This window comes from Ctenopharyngodon idella, chromosome 13 (genome assembly GCF_019924925.1).
Source record: "Ctenopharyngodon idella isolate HZGC_01 chromosome 13, HZGC01, whole genome shotgun sequence".
In the NCBI taxonomy this organism is placed as follows: domain Eukaryota; kingdom Metazoa; phylum Chordata; class Actinopteri; order Cypriniformes; family Xenocyprididae; genus Ctenopharyngodon; species Ctenopharyngodon idella.
The window spans coordinates 32,618,233-32,635,827 of record NC_067232.1 but is presented as its reverse complement, the minus strand read 5'-3'; the positions used below and the strand labels follow the sequence as shown (position 1 = coordinate 32,635,827).

The 17,595-nt window shown below is 37.4% G+C and overlaps 2 protein-coding genes across 11 annotated transcripts in view; one reads left to right on the top strand and one right to left on the bottom strand.

The window, feature by feature from the left end:
- Positions 1 to 10,323, bottom strand: part of arfgef3 (ARFGEF family member 3) — a 58,487-nt gene extending 48,164 nt beyond the window's left edge. The window contains exons 1-5 of one of the 2 annotated variants that reach the window (XM_051916177.1): positions 9,923 to 10,323; positions 6,186 to 6,241; positions 5,664 to 5,741; positions 2,758 to 2,889; positions 2,370 to 2,438 (exon numbers count right to left, since the gene is read on the bottom strand). In XM_051916177.1, coding sequence (XP_051772137.1) covers positions 2,370 to 2,438; positions 2,758 to 2,889; positions 5,664 to 5,741; positions 6,186 to 6,241; positions 9,923 to 10,007 — 420 coding nt within the window. In that variant the 5' untranslated portion in view covers positions 10,008 to 10,323. Of the gene's footprint in view, positions 1 to 2,369; positions 2,439 to 2,757; positions 2,890 to 5,663; positions 5,743 to 6,185; positions 6,242 to 9,922 lie in introns of those variants that run through there. The other variant, XM_051916176.1, reaches the window with a different exon arrangement.
- Positions 10,324 to 11,850: 1,527 nt separating this feature from the next.
- fbxo9 (F-box protein 9) overlaps positions 11,851 to 17,595 on the top strand; it is a 165,845-nt gene continuing 160,100 nt past the window's right edge. For 8 of the 9 annotated variants that reach the window (XM_051916208.1, XM_051916203.1, XM_051916207.1 and 5 more), the window contains exons 1-9: positions 11,851 to 12,049; positions 12,552 to 12,626; positions 15,200 to 15,322; positions 15,468 to 15,525; positions 15,635 to 15,731; positions 16,441 to 16,571; positions 16,653 to 16,767; positions 16,882 to 17,000; positions 17,093 to 17,183. In XM_051916208.1, coding sequence (XP_051772168.1) covers positions 12,047 to 12,049; positions 12,552 to 12,626; positions 15,200 to 15,322; positions 15,468 to 15,525; positions 15,635 to 15,731; positions 16,441 to 16,571; positions 16,653 to 16,767; positions 16,882 to 17,000; positions 17,093 to 17,183 — 812 coding nt within the window. In that variant the 5' untranslated portion in view covers positions 11,851 to 12,046. Of the gene's footprint in view, positions 12,050 to 12,551; positions 12,627 to 15,199; positions 15,323 to 15,467; positions 15,526 to 15,634; positions 15,732 to 16,424; positions 16,572 to 16,652; positions 16,768 to 16,881; positions 17,001 to 17,092; positions 17,184 to 17,595 lie in introns of those variants that run through there. The other variant, XM_051916209.1, reaches the window with a different exon arrangement.

The following is a 17,595-nucleotide window of genomic DNA, read 5'->3' as shown; positions in this document are numbered from 1 at the left end:
TCAGATGGGTCAGATTCAGCTTCATTTAGTCTTACATCTTTTTCAGCTTATTTTGCCTCTCAGGTAAACAAAAAACTAGGGTCGTTAAAGGGATAGTTCACCCAAAAATAAAAGTTCTGTCATTATTTATTCACAAATTTCTTTCTTCAGCAAAACACGAAAAAAGATATATTGAATAATTTTTCAACTGTTTATGTCCATAATAGAGGTCTTCACGGGTACACTTGGATCCGAAAACCCGAGGTTCGACCCAAAACCAGAGCAGGTTCGGGTCCAAAACTTTGATGAGTGCCTCGGACACGGGTCAGGTTCAGTATTAGTGGTCTCGGGTAATTTAAAATAAATGTGCTTTTTCCGAACAGAACTGAGAAGACCCGAATTATTTTAAACTATGCTGGGCAATTAACAAAATTTTATTATTTAAAACAATTCTATGACAACATTATCACACAAGTTCTCTCTGGATCCACCCTGCAATTGATTATATGCAAGGTTGCTTCCACATTTGCACTCAGTTGCTCCACATTATTGCCTACCGTTTCAACAAGCACAGTCAGTATGGATTAAAATAAACTTTAATCATCTTATGGTCAGGTAAATAACATTAAGCCAAAAGTTATAGGATGTAATGAGGTACTTGCAGAGTGTACTTGTGTGCTCATTTCAAGTGCATTTTTGAGAAACGCACGTTGAAAAGGAACAAACGTTTGTAACCTCGTACACAGAAATTAATCTTATAGCTATGAGATCCATCAGGAAAAGCCACTTGCTTCATTATGCTGTTTATTCATGCAGGCTTTTCTTTTTTGTGTGCAGAAGCCCTTCACCAGAGATGAGGTTAATGGCGTTGCAGACAACACTAGCAAATCCAAATCCACTGGTCACAATTGAAAGCCGAACTCAGAAATAACTTGTATCCACCAGGCAGGCAATAATATAAAGTAATAATAAATAAGTAAACAAATAAATGAAAGTAATGGACCAGCGGCCAGATCAGTCAGCAGGACACCAGGATTTTTCCTGATTGACTACGGAGCTGCAGGCTGTGCACACGTCAATGGCGTTTACATTCGGGTCCAGAAAATAGGCTAAATGCTGTCTGGTAGGGTCGGACTTGGTTCTAATTTTATCGGGTCTGTCTCAGATCAGTCTTTTTTTTTAAAAAGTGGTTCGGGTTGAGTACAGATTTTAGGACCCGAGAAGACCACTAGTCCATACAATGAAAGTCAATGGGGTCCAAAATGACATTTGACCCCATGTCAACACAATTTCATTGTATGGACAAAAAACACTGAGACATATTTCAATTCTTTTGTGGTCCTCAGAAGAAAGTAAGTCATACATGTCTGGAATGACATGAGGGTGAATAAATAATGACATAACTTTAATTTTGTGGTGAACTATCCATTTAAATCAGCAAAATAGATAGAGATACAAATTAAATAAATACGTCTTCAAGGTATTTTAGGCTACTGTCACTTTAAGACCGAATGCTTGGATCTAATACACTGACACGTGTCTCTTTCATGGATCTGTATCTATAGCCTTTGCACATATCCGGTTTTCACCAAGCTGTTTGCGTTCTCTTAAGCCATAGCCGATTGTATTTACGTGAGATACTCCACATGAGGGGCATTTTGAGAACTGTGTCTGTATTTGACCATTCAGGCGCAAAGAGAACTGAATTCGGTATTTCGCCCTGTCTGAGAGAGCGCTTCTGGTGTGTCATTCTGTGCGATAACACATTGAGTTGTTTTTTCACAACTTACTGTGCATAATAACTTCATAAACTTTTTGAAGATCCTTGTTAAATGTACACACAGGCTTCTTTGACATCTTTGCGTCTGTGATCTCTTCCGCGGTCTCTAATATCCTGCCTTCACTAACTGTAAGTTAACGATAACAAATTGTGATTGGATGGTAATTTTGTTCTCCATAATATAGTATGACGAGATTGGCTACATTTGTTTAGGCTATTCTCGCATGGCAGAAGAATAATACTCGCTTTTATGATCACCTAGCAATGAAGACAATATAGAAAAGAAGAAATACGGGACAAAACATGATTTTTTCATAATAATTGGGGACACTAAAAATGTAGCTGAAATATGGGACTTTCCCGGGACATCTGGTCACCCTAAGTGAAGCGCAACCGTTTTGTGGAACACCACTGTACCAGTTTGACCCAAAACGCTGAAGTAGTGACCAAACTGCTGCATCGTCCTCATTAAACAGCTTCACAGAGCAGCAGTCTTTAATAGTCCTTTGACAAGGACTTCAATGAGAGGGGTGCCAGATTCACTTTAGATTAGCAATTTGCGATTCGCTGCCTCATTCTGTCAGTCAAACGTCAATAAAGCATGTCTTACCTCAGCAATTCTCAAGATGTTGTGCCCATTGATCTCAAAGGTAGAGGAGTAGGTGACACAAAGCAGGACCTACAACACAAGGAACTACAAAACATTAGCCGTTTAATATAACAGCCACTTTGGCATCAGCTTTACCTAAAATGATTCAACACTTCAGTATTAGAAACAGGAGATGAGGAACACAGTGTATCTAGAGACACATGTGTGCCAGTAATGCTGCAAATCCATCCAATTACACAACGCGTGCAGAGCAGACACCGAATTGATTAAGCCTGCTAAGCAACACAATATTTTTTGACACGGACTATTTGAGCTCGGTGCTGGGCAAATCTTTTCTCCACAAACCACATCACACACACTCATGATGAAGGTACAGAGAAACACGGACCTTCATGACCTCCACCTGCAGGTCTTCATGTAGAGCGGGCGTCACCCTGATGGCTTCCAGGATCTGACTCAACAACTGCTTCTCTGGAACCTCCGTTTCCACAGCAACAAAGCAATCCTCACACAGGATCTTCTGTCAAAGCCACAGGACAACAGCAAAACATGAAAATGGCTGAGAAGAGCATGAACTAACAAACATTTTTAAAAAAATGAACACTGGTCATCTTGCCATGTTTGTAAGCTGAATTATAAATGTATCAAATGTGAGTGGTTGCATGCAAAACTTGCCACCACAATGCTAGGCACTCACTGTAAAAACAATGATCATAATTTTAGAAGCTGTTAAAATGTAAAAACCTTTTAATTGGTTAAAGGTAAGTTCAGATCTACTGTAGTAGATCCAATGAGACATATCATGTCATTTTACAGTAAAATACTGTTAAATGTACAGTTTTTGGAAGTGAAAAAGATCACCTTCAGCTTTGTAGGAAAAAACAGATTTTAGACATTTTCTATATTAACATTACTTAAGTTAAAGGTGCAGTAAGTGATTTCTGAGAAACACTGCTGAAAGTGGATTGGACCGAGCACCATAACAAACTTGTAGCCAATCAGCAGTAGGGGGAGTGTCCACTCATGATGAAGGAGGAGAGAGAGTGAGCCAATCAGGAGTAGGGGGTGTGTCAACTCATGATGAGGGAGAAGAGTGAGCCAATCAACAGTAGAGGGCGTGAACACTCATGATGGGGGAGGAGAGAGAGCCAATCAGCAGTAGGGGGCGTGAACACTCATGATGGGGGAGGAGAGATAGTGAGTCGATCAGCAGTATGGGGAATGTCCATTCATGACGGGGGAGGAGAGATAGTGAGCCAATCAGCAATAGGGTCATTTCCACTCATGAAGGGGGAGGAGAGAGAGTGAGCCAATCAGCAGTAGGGGACGTGTCCATTCATGATGAAGGAGGAGGGACAGTGAGCCAATCATCAGTATGGAGCGTGTCCATTCATGATGGGGGAGGAAAGATAGTGAGGCAATCAGCAGTAAGAGGCATGTCAACTCATGATGGGGGAGGAGAGTAAACCAATCAGCAGTAGGGGGCGTGTCCACTCATGATGGGGGAGGAGAGATAGTGAGCCAATCAGCAGTATGGGGCATGTCAATTCATGACGGGGGAGGACAGATAGTGAGCCAATCAGCAGTAGGGGGCATGTCAACTCATGATGGGGGAGGAGAGATAGTGAGTCGATCAGCAGTAGGGGGCATGTCAACTCATGATGGGGGAGGAGAGATAGTGAGTCGATCAGCAGTAGGGGGCATGTCAACTCATGATGGGGGAGGAGAGTGAACCAATCAGCAGTAGGGGGGTGTCCACTCATGATGGGGGAGGAGAGATAGTGAGCCAATCAGCAATAGGGTCATTTCCGCTCATGAAGGGGGAGGAGAGAGAGAGTGAGCCAATCAGCAGTAGGGGACGTGTCCATTCATGATGAGGGAGGAGGGACAGTGAGCCAATCAGCAGTATGGGGCATGTCCATTCATGACAGGGGAGGAGAGATAGTGAGCCAATCAACAGTAGGGGGCATGTCAACTCATAATGGGGGAGGAGACTGAGTGAGCCAATCAGCAGTAGGGGGGTGTCCACTCACAATGGGGGAGGAGAGATAGTGCGCCAATCAGCAGTAGGGGGCGTGTCCATTCATGATGAGGGAGGAGGGACATTGAGCCAATCAGCAGTAGGGAGCGTGAACACATGATGAGGGAGGAGAGACAGTGAGCCAATCAGCAGTAGGGGGCGTGTCCACTCATGAGGGGGGAGGAGAGAGTGAGCCAATCAGCAGTTGGGAGCGTGAACAATTATGATGGGGGAGGATAGAGAGTGAGCCAATCAGCAGTAGGGGAGTGTCAACTTATGATGGGGGAGGAGAGTGTGTGAGCCAATCAGCAGTAGGGGGCGTGTCAACTCATGATGGGGGAGGAGAGTGAGTGAGCCAATCAGCAGTAGGGGGCATGCCCACTCAAGATGGGGGAGGAGACAGAGTGAGCCAATCAGCAGTAGGGGAGTGTCAACTCATGATGGGGGAGGATAGTGAGCCAATCAGCAGTAGGGGAGTGTCAACTCATGATGGCGGAGGAGAGTGAGTGAGCCAATCAGCAGTAGGGGGCGTGTCAACTCATGATGGGGGAGGAGAGTGAGTGAGCCAATCAGCAGTAGGGGGTGTATCCACTTGTAATGGAGGAGGAGAGAGAGTGAGCCAATCAGCAGTAGGGGGCATGTCCACTCATGATGGGGGGGACCTGGGCCCTTTTGGGCTCGTTGACAAACAACCAGCTCTTGCTTGTATATACTCTTGTGTACTGTATGTTCATTTTTTGTTCTTCCTTGTCGTTCATTCGTCATCTTTGTATTATTTTTCGTGAAGGATTATTTTGCTTTACTTCAGCTATGATAAAAAGTTATCCACTCTTCTATTGCGTGTTTGTGCATTTTTGGGCAGAGCAATGAAGGGAGGGGTGTGTTTGTTTGGCTTGATTTCAAATAGCAACAGGGTTTCTCAGAAATCACTTACTGCACCTTTAATTAAATATACACTATGCTATGTGGCTTCAGGGGTGTTATGGATAGTTGTTAGCACGTTGCTATGCAGTTGGTAAGGTGTTCTGGGAGGTTGCTTACTGGCCCGAAACAAAAGATGGCGAGATTCTGCGAGATTCTGGTCCCAAGATATGGTCCATTCATGTCCATGTACAAACATTGCGAAATGAGTTATAAGTTTAACATGCTTTGCTTGGCTTAGCAAATATCATTAAACAAACCAGAGACAAAATATATTGGGTCCTGCTTTATCTTAAGCATACCTAAATAATTTCATATGTCTTTAAACATTAAGTGTTTAGTAATGCACACACCTGCATTCCAGTGAGGGCCGTCTGAGCCAGTTTAGTGTTTTTAGACTCCAGTGCCAATTGAAGAGGGAAGAAACACTTCTCTCTGCAACAAAAATAGTTCACACTTTACACTCCAGAACATGAAAGATAAGACTCAAGAAGAGTATTGAAGCATTTTCTAGTGTCACTGTCTGCCTCTGATGATTCAGAGATCATTTGTTAGACCCTTTGAATAAAGGCACCTGATGTATGAATAAATATAGAAGAAGCTAAAAAAGCAAATCCCATTTCAAAGGTATAGCCAGAAAATTGCTAAGGGAAAATTCTTATGTATTTGGTCATTTTAATACTTTATTAATGCCTTTTCACTGTGTACAAATGAAAGATTTAAAAATAGGAAATGTAATGCAAAACTTAATAAATGTGCTTGTCTATTGTCTTTTATGGATTATGTCTGTATGGATCATAAAGATTATGTGACAAAGTATATCTGAGAAAACACAAATGCTGACAATACAAATATTGCATATGGAATCAAAACACTTGCCTGAGTTTAGATGGTGGGATTTTAACCGATCCATTCTGAGCTTGAAGGGTCTCTGTACAACCACATAAAATGTTATATGACAGTATTATATAAAATTAGAAAACCAAAAGAAAAAACTTAAACACATCCAAACAAATTAACATCCTTTCAATATGAATAAACATTCTCTGAAACCCCATCATTCCTAACTATTCAAAGTAGGGGTGGGCGATATACCGGTAGACACGATTAAACGGTAGAAATTTGTCAACGTGTAGAGATATTGGACTATCGTCTCTATCACAGTTATGCCACGTTGCTGTGCTGTGCCGTCATGAAAGCTTATTATTTGCATGCATTTTAAAGCATTGCGGATTGAAAACAAGTGATTTTAATACGCTGAAACACAACAAGCAGTGAAAGAGAACTCATTTCGCTATATGCACGTGCTGAGAGATGGTTTCTGAGCACTCTCTGAGAGACACGCACACATGAAGCTGATGCTCAGAGCGCGCGAGTACTGAACTGAGTTATTTTTGCCACCTAATTAGGCTTCAATGGTTAAATACACACTCACTTATGTGTCAAAATGCCCATCTTTGCAAGTACCCTCGTAAACACAGTCATTTATGTCTTAAGTTAACGTAAACAGTTGAGAAAGAAAACGCATGTGTAACAGTATATTGGATCAGTGCATTCGGTCTTAAAGTGACAGCAGCCTAATAAACCTGCTGCCATCTGTGTCATTAATGTTAATCAAACAACAAAAAAAGAGAAAATCTCTCAATGCCCTTGACTGAATCACTTTTGTCTCACTTTAATAATATCATACTACTATAGTTTTGCATTAATAAGTGCAGTTAATAATATTACATGTTTATTAATTGGAAATTTGACAGTAAAGCACTGAGCTTGAATTAAGGTGCAGATAAAAAAAAAATTATTTTATCTAAAATTATTAAAAAAAACTTTTATTAACAACAGTAATGTGCAAAAAACAAATTTTTATAAGGAAAAATTTAAATATTCTACTCTTATTAAATGTACCACACTGAACTGACCGACCGCTTCAGTGATTTTAAAAGGAGCGCTCTTTACTTGCTTTCTGTGTAATTTATTCACAATTTGAAAAAGTTTTAGTTTTTCATGAGACTGTATGACTTTTCCTACTTTTCCATATACTAAGGAGTGGAAATGGCTAATAAGCCAATAAGTGCTCCTCTGCCTCCATTTACTGGTTATAGTGGTAAATAAAAATAAAAGTTTGCCACGAAGCATTAGTTTTCCCTCATCTTTTAACTTTTAGTTTTACAAATCACATTTAAAATAACATAAAATTAGTATAAGGATTAGTCATTAATATTCATAAGCCACGCCTTCGTTGGTGGAGGGAAATAACGCAGTGTCGCTACTATCTAATTAATATATACAACTTCTATCTTTGTCATTGGAAGAATACCAAGCAAATTTAACAATTATATTAATAATAGTCATGAAGTAATCTTCGCCATAGTATACTTTAAAAAAAAATTGCTGCACTGGATTTATTATATGGAGCTGAAGTTCTACTTTTCCATATACTAGGGAGTGGAAATGGCTAATAAGCCAATAAGTGCTCTTCTGCCGCCATCTACTGGTTATAGTAGTAATTTCATGTCTTTTTAAATAAAAGTTTGCCACGAAGCATTAGTTTTCTACAGAGCCCCGGACATGACATGCTGGAAAAAAAAAAATTAATATTGCGCACGATTTACTATTTCGTTCCCTCGATTTATAATCGAGGGAACGAAATAGTAAATCGTGCGCACGTTTTAGTAAATCGAGGGAACGAAATAGTAAATCATGCGCACTATTTAATTTTTTTTCTTGCATGTCATGTGCTGGGCTCCGTAGTTTTCCTTCATCTTTTAACTTTTAGTTTTACAAATCACATTTAAAATAACATAAAATTATAATAACATTAAAATTAAAGGTGTGAAAAAGTCCTTGAAAAGTCACTCTCAAAAAGTTTGCATGAACCCTGAAATGAATAATGTAAAAACATTTGACTATTTCTGGGACCATGGTTACAGTTAGTGTATAGTACAGTTAGTGTTACTACATTAAATCCATGGTGAATGTTGGTGATTTGTTTGTGGACTGGAGAGCCTTATATAACTTCATTCATGGCTCAATATTCCTTCTGGTTTCCACGTCAGTGCTGTTTGTGTGACAAAATTTAACAAAATTTATACTATGGCCTCTAACAAAATTTAGTCGCACCGGCCGCAGTCTGGAGCCCTGCAATTTATGTAGGCTAGTATTTCTTATTTCTAGTGCTTGAAGTTTTTCAGGTAGGTCTATTGCTTGTAATTCATTTCTTTGTTTTTATTTTATCACTGACTGTTTATTTGTCAGTATTAGTTTTTGTGTGATATTGAAATTGGTGACAAGAAGTGTGAAATTTCAATGGTATCAAAAATTTGGATGATATAAAAACCTTATTTAAAAAGCAAAAATAACTATATTGTGATATATATCATTATCGTGAAATAAAATTACTCGTATCATGATATAATATTTTGGTCATATCACCCACCCCTAATTCAAAGTGAAACAAAAATGGCACAGAAATCCTATATCAACTTCACATTAAAAAACTATTTCAGATCAGGCCTTGCTATACTGTCATCTGAGCTATTCATTGATCCTGTAAAATGAGCCAGAGTTGCACAGCATCAGTTTTGAGCCCCTGGTCTGTTGGCACAGCATGACTGACAGTTCGTGATATAAAGGTCAATTAAGTGCATGAAGCTCCACATCATCTTAAACTATTGTATAGTATGGACCTGAAGCTGCTATTGCCCATCCACTAAACAGACTATTAGTTAAACACAGAACGAGTCATCTATAACACTTTTAATATGTATTATATTAAAGATTACAATAAATAAAAATATTATCATTTATTATTATTAATACAATTACATTTTTGTTTATTTTCACCAAATATTCTACTACTACTTATAATAATAATAATAATAATAATAATAATGTTGCTGTTATTTTATACATTTCTGGATCATACTATACTCCAGATACTATAGTCACTTAAAAATTAAATTAACCATTAAAAGATTAAATTAACCAATAAAAAGTAGAAGGTTCCTTACAGACTGTCATTTAAAAGTTCTGTGGCTTTGCCATGCCTCAATAATGGTAAAATCATAATTTCATATGATTAACATATTCATGACTGAATTTGCATGGTATTCCAAAGTAGGCTACTCATAGTGCATGTCCAAAAACACACTATTAACATTGCCATGGGACTTTTTCCATTTTTGACTGCATGAATTTTGGAAATAAAAAGGTTTAAAGCCAAACCATTGAACATTATAATAATCAAATACACATGGTTCAAATGCACACAGGTCGCATATACAGTAGGCTCATTGCATGAGTGCCCACTGGAAATAAAACTATTTCATTTTATTTCAGTTTGCATGTTTTCATTCCATGCTTCATGCGGTTTTAAAAAATTCATGTGCAATTTGACAGAAAAGGTCGACACATCCTGTAACAGCTGTTACATTAGGATTCAGCTGCTGTAAATAAACATCCGTGAAAGGCGGGCACTCTTGAGCTCTGACTGTATACTTATATTGCTGTTCTCAAACATTAAAACATTTTTTTAATATGCTGAACTCGTCCCTCTCCGCATGTCAGTCATTCATTCCTCACAGACGCTCAACAAACAGGTGCATCTTCTTACCGCACGCGACACTGCATGAGTCCCGGATCGCTTTATGTTTACTGCCCGATGCCTCCTTCTGGAGCTTGCGGAGAATCTCCTCCATTGCGCTGATGATGATGATAGACAAATGATATGGTGGTACGTGGAATAACAATGATGGTTTCAGGCCTCCTGCCTAAGGCTCAGCATCCCTACAGTCAAGATGATTCACTTTAACAACAGTCATGCGTCACACTGTGCGTCAGTTATTATTATATGCGGGGAAGCCGCTGGTATTTAGTAACGCTGCTGTAAAGAAAATATTGTTTCGACAAAATTAAAGCGGACATCTAGGGTTTTAACTGCATTCTAGAGCACGCATCTGATTTGTGAGGTGGGTGCGCAGCCCTTGTGTCCAGCTACTTCCCGTCCGCGAATTAAGCTACGAAAGCTACTATGGCGAAGGATTAGTAATTAATATTCATAAGCCACGCCTTCGTTGGTGGAGGGAAATAACGCAGCGTCACTACTATCTAATTAATATATACGACTTCTAACTTTGCCATTGGAAGAATACCAAGCAAATTTAACAATTATATGATATTCATGAGGTAATCTTTCGCCATAGTATACTTTATATATTTATTTTTATTAAAGTTCTAGTCGTAATGATTAATGATTATATCACGTCATGTCATATTATTTTCCTTTTTTTATTTATTTATTTTTTATATGCCCCTTTAATTGGCAAATTTAAAGTCACCATGAAATCAAAATTGACCATTCTTGTTTTGTTATTTGTTTTTTATGTGATATGATAAATGATTCATCTGTGCACATTATTTATTTATTTATTTTAATTCGTGTGACCTCGTGATCAAAATAAATTTCCTTCCCTCTTTGCAGCGACATCTCTTCTCCGATGACGTGTTTACTGGCGCGGGGGCGGGGCAACCTGTCACTCACATGAGATCGACCAATAGCAAACTACAACCACCCAAGCAATTCCCGATGATCAAAATCAAGTCCCACCCTACATTTTTCTTGTTCCCGTTTCCTGTTGAAGCTGTTTCACTCGGATACGTCATTGAAGAAAAGACTTGCAACTTTCTGTTTGATGCTGACTTTAATAAACAAAACATTAACAGATTGAGGATAGAGTTATCCCGTTATTTCCAAAGTCGTCTAGAGGATTCATGAAAACACAAGTAAATTTGACAGTAAAACTTAAAGAATGGCTTTTAATGATTTTTGTCTTTTTCTGTGCACATGAAAAATAATTTGAGAGTAGTAAAATTTTTATTTAAATTTGATCTCATTTCGGAGGCTGCGTCCTCTTTTTTATTTATTTTTAATTAACTAGAGAAATCTACAATAACAAACAGAAATTTACATATTAATACACAGTAAAAAAAAAAAAAAAAATGCCAGTGTACAAACCATTAATTCATTAATCAAAAAACTGAATATTCCTTAAAAATATGAGGTAATACTTGCTTTTTTATTTATAATGTTCTCCAAACTGTTGCAGTAGTCTTTAGTCTCCTGAAGAAAATGAATACAATTTGGCTTGGATTCTGACCATTTTTTCTTGTGTATATGAAATTTCCCCAAAATAATAAAAAGTTGTACAATAAAAGTAAAATTATTATTATTATTATTATTATTATTATTATTTTCATTGGAATAATACATTCATATATCAAAATTATTTAATGTAAAGGCTGCGTCCTCCGGAGGTCACATTTGAAGGCTGCATACGTCATCGAGGCGGTCTCATTTATAAAAAAGTAACCGTTAGAGCGCAAAGTAAGAAAGAAATGACAGTATTTTACACCTCACGAGAAATAACAGTCAATTTTATTACGTTCCTTTTTCTTAAATAAGACATCCTTGATGACGTATGCAGCCTTCAAATAGCAGACGGGCAGACTTTTATTTTTAGACTTTTATTTTTAAACCACAGACCGGATGTTGTTTTGCCGCAGCAGCTCAAGCGTCTCCGCGAGCGCTGTTGTCACACACTCATCGTGATGGCTGCCGTGTGGCGAGCTCGCGTATTTGCCCGCTCTGTCGTCCGCTTCTCTGATCGTGATCTGTAAAACATTCGTTGAAAGCACGTCTTTAAACGCGACATTAAAAGAGCTCGCAAAATAAGCTGTTATGGTCAGTAAAAGCTGTTTCTAAGATTAGCGGGGCTGCTAATCAGGAACTAATATTAGCATGTTAGCAGCCATGACGTAGTATAGTCCTGTCACACACATTTGAGTTGTTTTTACTGGATAACAGTCTTAAATAATTATTTAAACGCTTAGCATGTAATAACAATCATGCATTATGTCCATCATTTAAAAAAATGAGCAAATTGATGCATGCATGTTCACAAAGTTTAGCAAATCACGAAACTGGACTTGTATTTAGGTTCACTGCATAATAATTTAATTTGATAGTCGATTATTTGTGTTTTAAATATTTAGTGCAATAATATTTCAGGTGGGTCCTAGTGATTAATGCATGTCAAGGTTTCTGCTAGTCTCTGATTGGTCAGTCTTATTTTTAACACCACGTGGTTATAGTTTTTCTGATCTACGTCACGTCTTTTTATATTGTTTGCACTTTTACCTACTTAACATATCAGGTGAAGTGACTGAATATGTGTTATTTCTAGGCTGAAAGCAACCAAAATACTGATGGCACTGTTGAAGAAGGGGAAGATGAAAATACAGAGGATTCTAATATGCAAGTTAGTGAACCTGGTCTCCTCATTATTATTATTATTATTATTATTATTATTATATTTAAGAATACATATGAAATAAAGTTGCAGATGTCTTTATGTAATAAATTGCTTTCTTCAAATACTTAGAATTGAACTCATTCCTACATCTTGGTTATTGGAAACCTGGAAATATGAGTCAGCATGTGACCAAAATTGATCCCGTTTACTTTCTTAAAACACTTTCCTGGTTTTATTGTGCACAATACATCAGTGCATGTTATTCCAAAGATAATAATTAATGAAACATAATACTTTACTCCACCTCTGAAATGATTGCCCTTTCAGATGACATCACAAATCCCATTTACTTTTTAACCCCTCCCCTCCGGCCATCTCTCCATTCTGGATTGGAACGCATCCAGTCGACTCTCATTGGATAAAATCAAGTCCCACTCTACTTTTCTGCTTCACTTGGAAAAATGCTGCAAATCTCAATACATTTTCTGTCTTATTATAATTGTGTAATGTCTAATCATTGAATAAAGTATAATCATTTATACCAGTGAATTTATCAGTGAATCATTTAAGCCCATGAATTTCAAGGATTTATACCTGATTTAACAATGAAAATCTGCAATTATTTTGAGCATGAAATCAAATTTGACCCTAATTACTTTTTTAAAGCGCCTTCCTGGTTGTGCATAAATCATTACTACATGTTAGTTCATAGAAAAAAAAAAACGACTTTTCTTTATGGCTAATGTCACCATGTCCTCTTACTATTGAACCCCTCCCACCACCTTTTTTTTTCTCTCATTGAAAATCCTGTTTCACTAAAATCTGTGGAAGCTTGTTTCAGCCACGGAATAAAAAAATAAGAAAGGTAATTCCGCCTTTTTAACTCTGTTCTATTTTCTCAGAATTCTGAGATATAAACTTAGAATTGTGGAAAAAAAATTATAATTGTTAGATATAAACTCATAATTTATAACTTGCAATTCTGAATTCGGACTAGTATAAATTAGTAATTCTGAGATAGGAACTCGCAGTTGTTTATAACTCGCAGTTCAGACTTTTTCTCACAATTTCGAGTTTATAACTTGAAATTCTGAATTATATTGAAATTCTGAAAAATTAAAAAAATATATATTGAAATTCTGATATAAACTCGCAGTTCTGTAATAGGAACTCGCAATTGTTTATACCTCGCAATTCAGACTTTTTCTCTCAATTGTTTATTTCTCGCAATTCAGATTTTTTTCTCGCAATTGTTTATATTTCACAATTCAGACTTTTTCTCATAATTGCGAGTTTATATCTCGTAATTCAGACTTTCTCGCAATTGCGAATTTATATCTCATAATTCAGACTTTTTCTCACAATTGTGAGTTTATATCGTAATTCAGACTTTTTCTCGCAATTCCGTTTTTTTTCTTGTAATTGCGAGTTTATCCCTCACAATTCAGACTTTCTCGCAATTGTTTATATCGCAATTCAGACTTTTTCTCATAATTGCGAGTTTATATCTCGTAATTCAGACTTTATCTCGCAATTCAGGTTTTTTTCTCGTAATTGCGAGTTTATCCCTCGCAATTCAGATTTTTTTTCTCGCAATTGTTTATATCTCACAATTCAGATTTTTTCTCGCAATTGTTTATTATCTCGCAATTCAGGCTTTTTCTCGCATTGCGAGTTTATATCATAATTCAGACTTTTTCTCATAATTGCGAGTTTATATCTCATAATTCAGACTTTTTCTCATAATTGCGAGTTTATATCTCATAATTCAGACTTTATCTCTCAATTCAGGTTTTTTTCTTGTAATTGTGAGTTTATCCCGTGCAATTCAGATTTTTTTCTCACAATTGCGAGTTTATATTTCATAATTCAGACCTTTTCTCATAATTGCGAGTTTATATCTCGTAATTCAGGCTTTTTCTCGCAATTGCGAGTTTATATTGTAATTCAGACTTTTTCTCGCAATTGCGAGTTTATATTGTAATTCAGACTTTTTCTCGCAATTGCGAGTTTATATCTCGTAATTCAGACTTTTTCTCACAATTGCGAGCTTATATCTCGTAATTCTGACTTTATCTCGCAATTCAGGTTTTTTCTCGTAATTGCGAGTTTATCCCTCGCAATTCAGATTTTTTTTCTCACAATTGCGAGTTTATATTGTAATTCACACTTTTTTTCGCAATTGTTTATATCTCGCAATTCAGAATTTTTCCTTACAATTATGACTTTATATCTCGCAATTCAGATTTTTTTTTTCGCAATTGTGAGTTTATATCTTGCAATTCAGACTTTCCCGCAATTGTGAGTTTATAACTCGCAACTGTGAGATAAAAAGTCGCAGTGACCTTTTTTATTTCTGTAGCAGACGCAAGCTTCCATAAAAATCTGCCTGATCACAGAAGTAAAATGGGTTTTGAAAGGCTTTTTGTTGTTGACTTCAAAAATCCTGTTATTCATGAATGACTGGAAAAGCCATGGAAGCACATTGGTCAGAAGGCGTGGAAATCCTGAATTTTCTATGAACATAATCTATCAGTGCCTGTTAGACGTGGATCTGTAGCTGATGTTTGATGTTTCAGATGGAGCTCAGTGCTTTTCGGGCCAAGTGGATGTCTGAGCTTCAGCCCAGCTCAGGTGGAAAGAGAAGTCTCCAAAAAACTGCTGAACTGAGGAGGAAACAGGAAATAGCTAAAGAGGAAAAGGTGTGAATTCATGAATATTAATACTGTGTGTTATTGCACACATACTTTGAAAAGAAATGACTTATAGAGTGCAGCAGTGATGATGTGTAAAGTTCGCTTCACTTGACCTTGTATTGTGAGTGATTGTGAATGTGTGCTGTCTTAGGCCCGGGAGCTGTTCCTGAAGGCAGTCGAGGAAGAACAGAATGGAGCTGTTTATGAAGGTTTTCATTCATTTATTTATTTAGATTAGCCAGTTACTTTTATAAATTGATGACTTATAAGTGAAGGCTGGGGCTGCAGGTATAATTTTCCTTTTTTGACTTTTTGCAGCCATCAAGTACTATAAGAGTGCGATGCAGCTGGTCCCGGACATTGAGTTTAGGATCAACTACAGCAGAACTCCTGATCCGGAACGGGGTGGGAGCTAGTAAGTGCTCGGATCACATGTGCTCATCGTGGAAAACTTTGATGCATAGTAGGACAATTGTAAACAGTGTTTTCCAGCCTTGCAAAATTCATGGAAATTAATTAAAAAAAATTGAAAATAAGGTTTCATTTGTTATTATTTGTTAACTGCATTAGTTAACATGAATCAACAATGAACAATACTTCTAAAGCATTTAGTAATCTTAGTTAATGTTAATTCATACATTTACTAATACATTATTACAGCCAAAAGATGTATCTGTTAATGTTAATGGATCTGAGCAAACATGAACTAACAATGAACAGTTGTATTTTTATTAACTAACGTTAATAAAGTTGAATAAATACTGAATCAAATGTATTGTTCATTGTTCGTTAATGTTAGTTAGTGCATTAACCAACGATAAATAATAGGACTTTATTGTAAAGTGTTACCAAAAAATTAGTAATTAATAAATACTATCAAATTTATGGTTAATATACATTTTATATTCATGCTTTGCTGTAAAATATTGGATCATTTTAATATATTTTTTGATAGATATCGCTTTTGTGTAAACCTTATGTGTAGTAAAGCTTGCTTGCAAGCCATGGTAATGTTTGAATTGTGAGAAAACCTTTTTTTAAATGGGACAAATCAGTCTGAATGATTTGTCACTTAATTGGTTTGAATCAAAATAATAATAAAAAAAAGTATTTATACACTTTAGCTTGGAGGACAACGAGAAGGATCGGGAGATAGACGATCTACTGACGTACTTCCAACAGCATCTGATGCTGGAGGACGACACCATGAAGCTGTGTGAGCCTGAGACAGACACATCGCAGGTGCACATCTCAGGTAACTCTCACACTGGAGCTGGTCTGGTTGGATTTCCAGAGTTTTCTTCTTGCCCTGACAGTTCCTTTTTCATATCCACAGCTCTGCCCCTTGAGGTGCTCATGTATATCTTCCGCTGGGTGGTGTCATGTGACCTGGACCTCCGAGCCTTAGAGCAGCTCTCCCTGGTTTGCAGGGGTTTCTACATCTGTGCAAGGTGGGCTCACAGACTCACCAATCATCTGAGTAAACCAGCCTCCCCCTGCATCATAGCAGGTTGTGCTCAAAAAACAAATTCGTTTGCCATTTAATTGTGGGTGTTTTGTTGCAGGGACCCTGAGATTTGGCGGTCTGCCTGTTTGAGAGTGTGGGGGCGGAGCTGCACCAAAATGCTGCCATTTTCATCCTGGAGAGAGATGTTTTTGGAGAGGCCACGTGTGCGCTTTGATGGTAAACGTGTGCGTTTATGTATGTCTTCTTAAATATGTGCAGCATATACAGTGTTAAGTTTATTTAACACTGTGGTCTGGTATTTTTTCCAGGTGTTTACATCAGTAAAACATCATACATTCGTCAGGGAGAGGAGTCTCTTGATGGCTTCTACAGGGCTTGGCACCAGGTGGAGTTCTACAGGTGAGATCTGGGCTTTAAAGGGGTACTCCACTCAAAAATGACAGTTCTGTCAGCATTTACTCTCCCTCATGTGGTTCCAAACCTGTATGCATTTCCAGTGTTTCCAACAGGATTTTGTGAGACTATGAGTGGTGGACTTCGGTCCCGGGACACCAGAGACTTATATTACATCTTGTAAAAGGGGCATTATAGTTCACCTTTAATTAAATCACAACCTTTTGCATTTAATAAGCACACTAAACCAGATGCTTTGGCAAAGCAGTGGCACAAAACGCAACGTTAGAGACCTTTTATGCTAAAAATTAACGTGAAACACTGCATTTCATCTGGTGATGCACAAATTTCTAATACCAAAGTATTAGAGCCCATTTATACCCATTGTATGGATTAAAAGAAAAACTATTGAGGCATT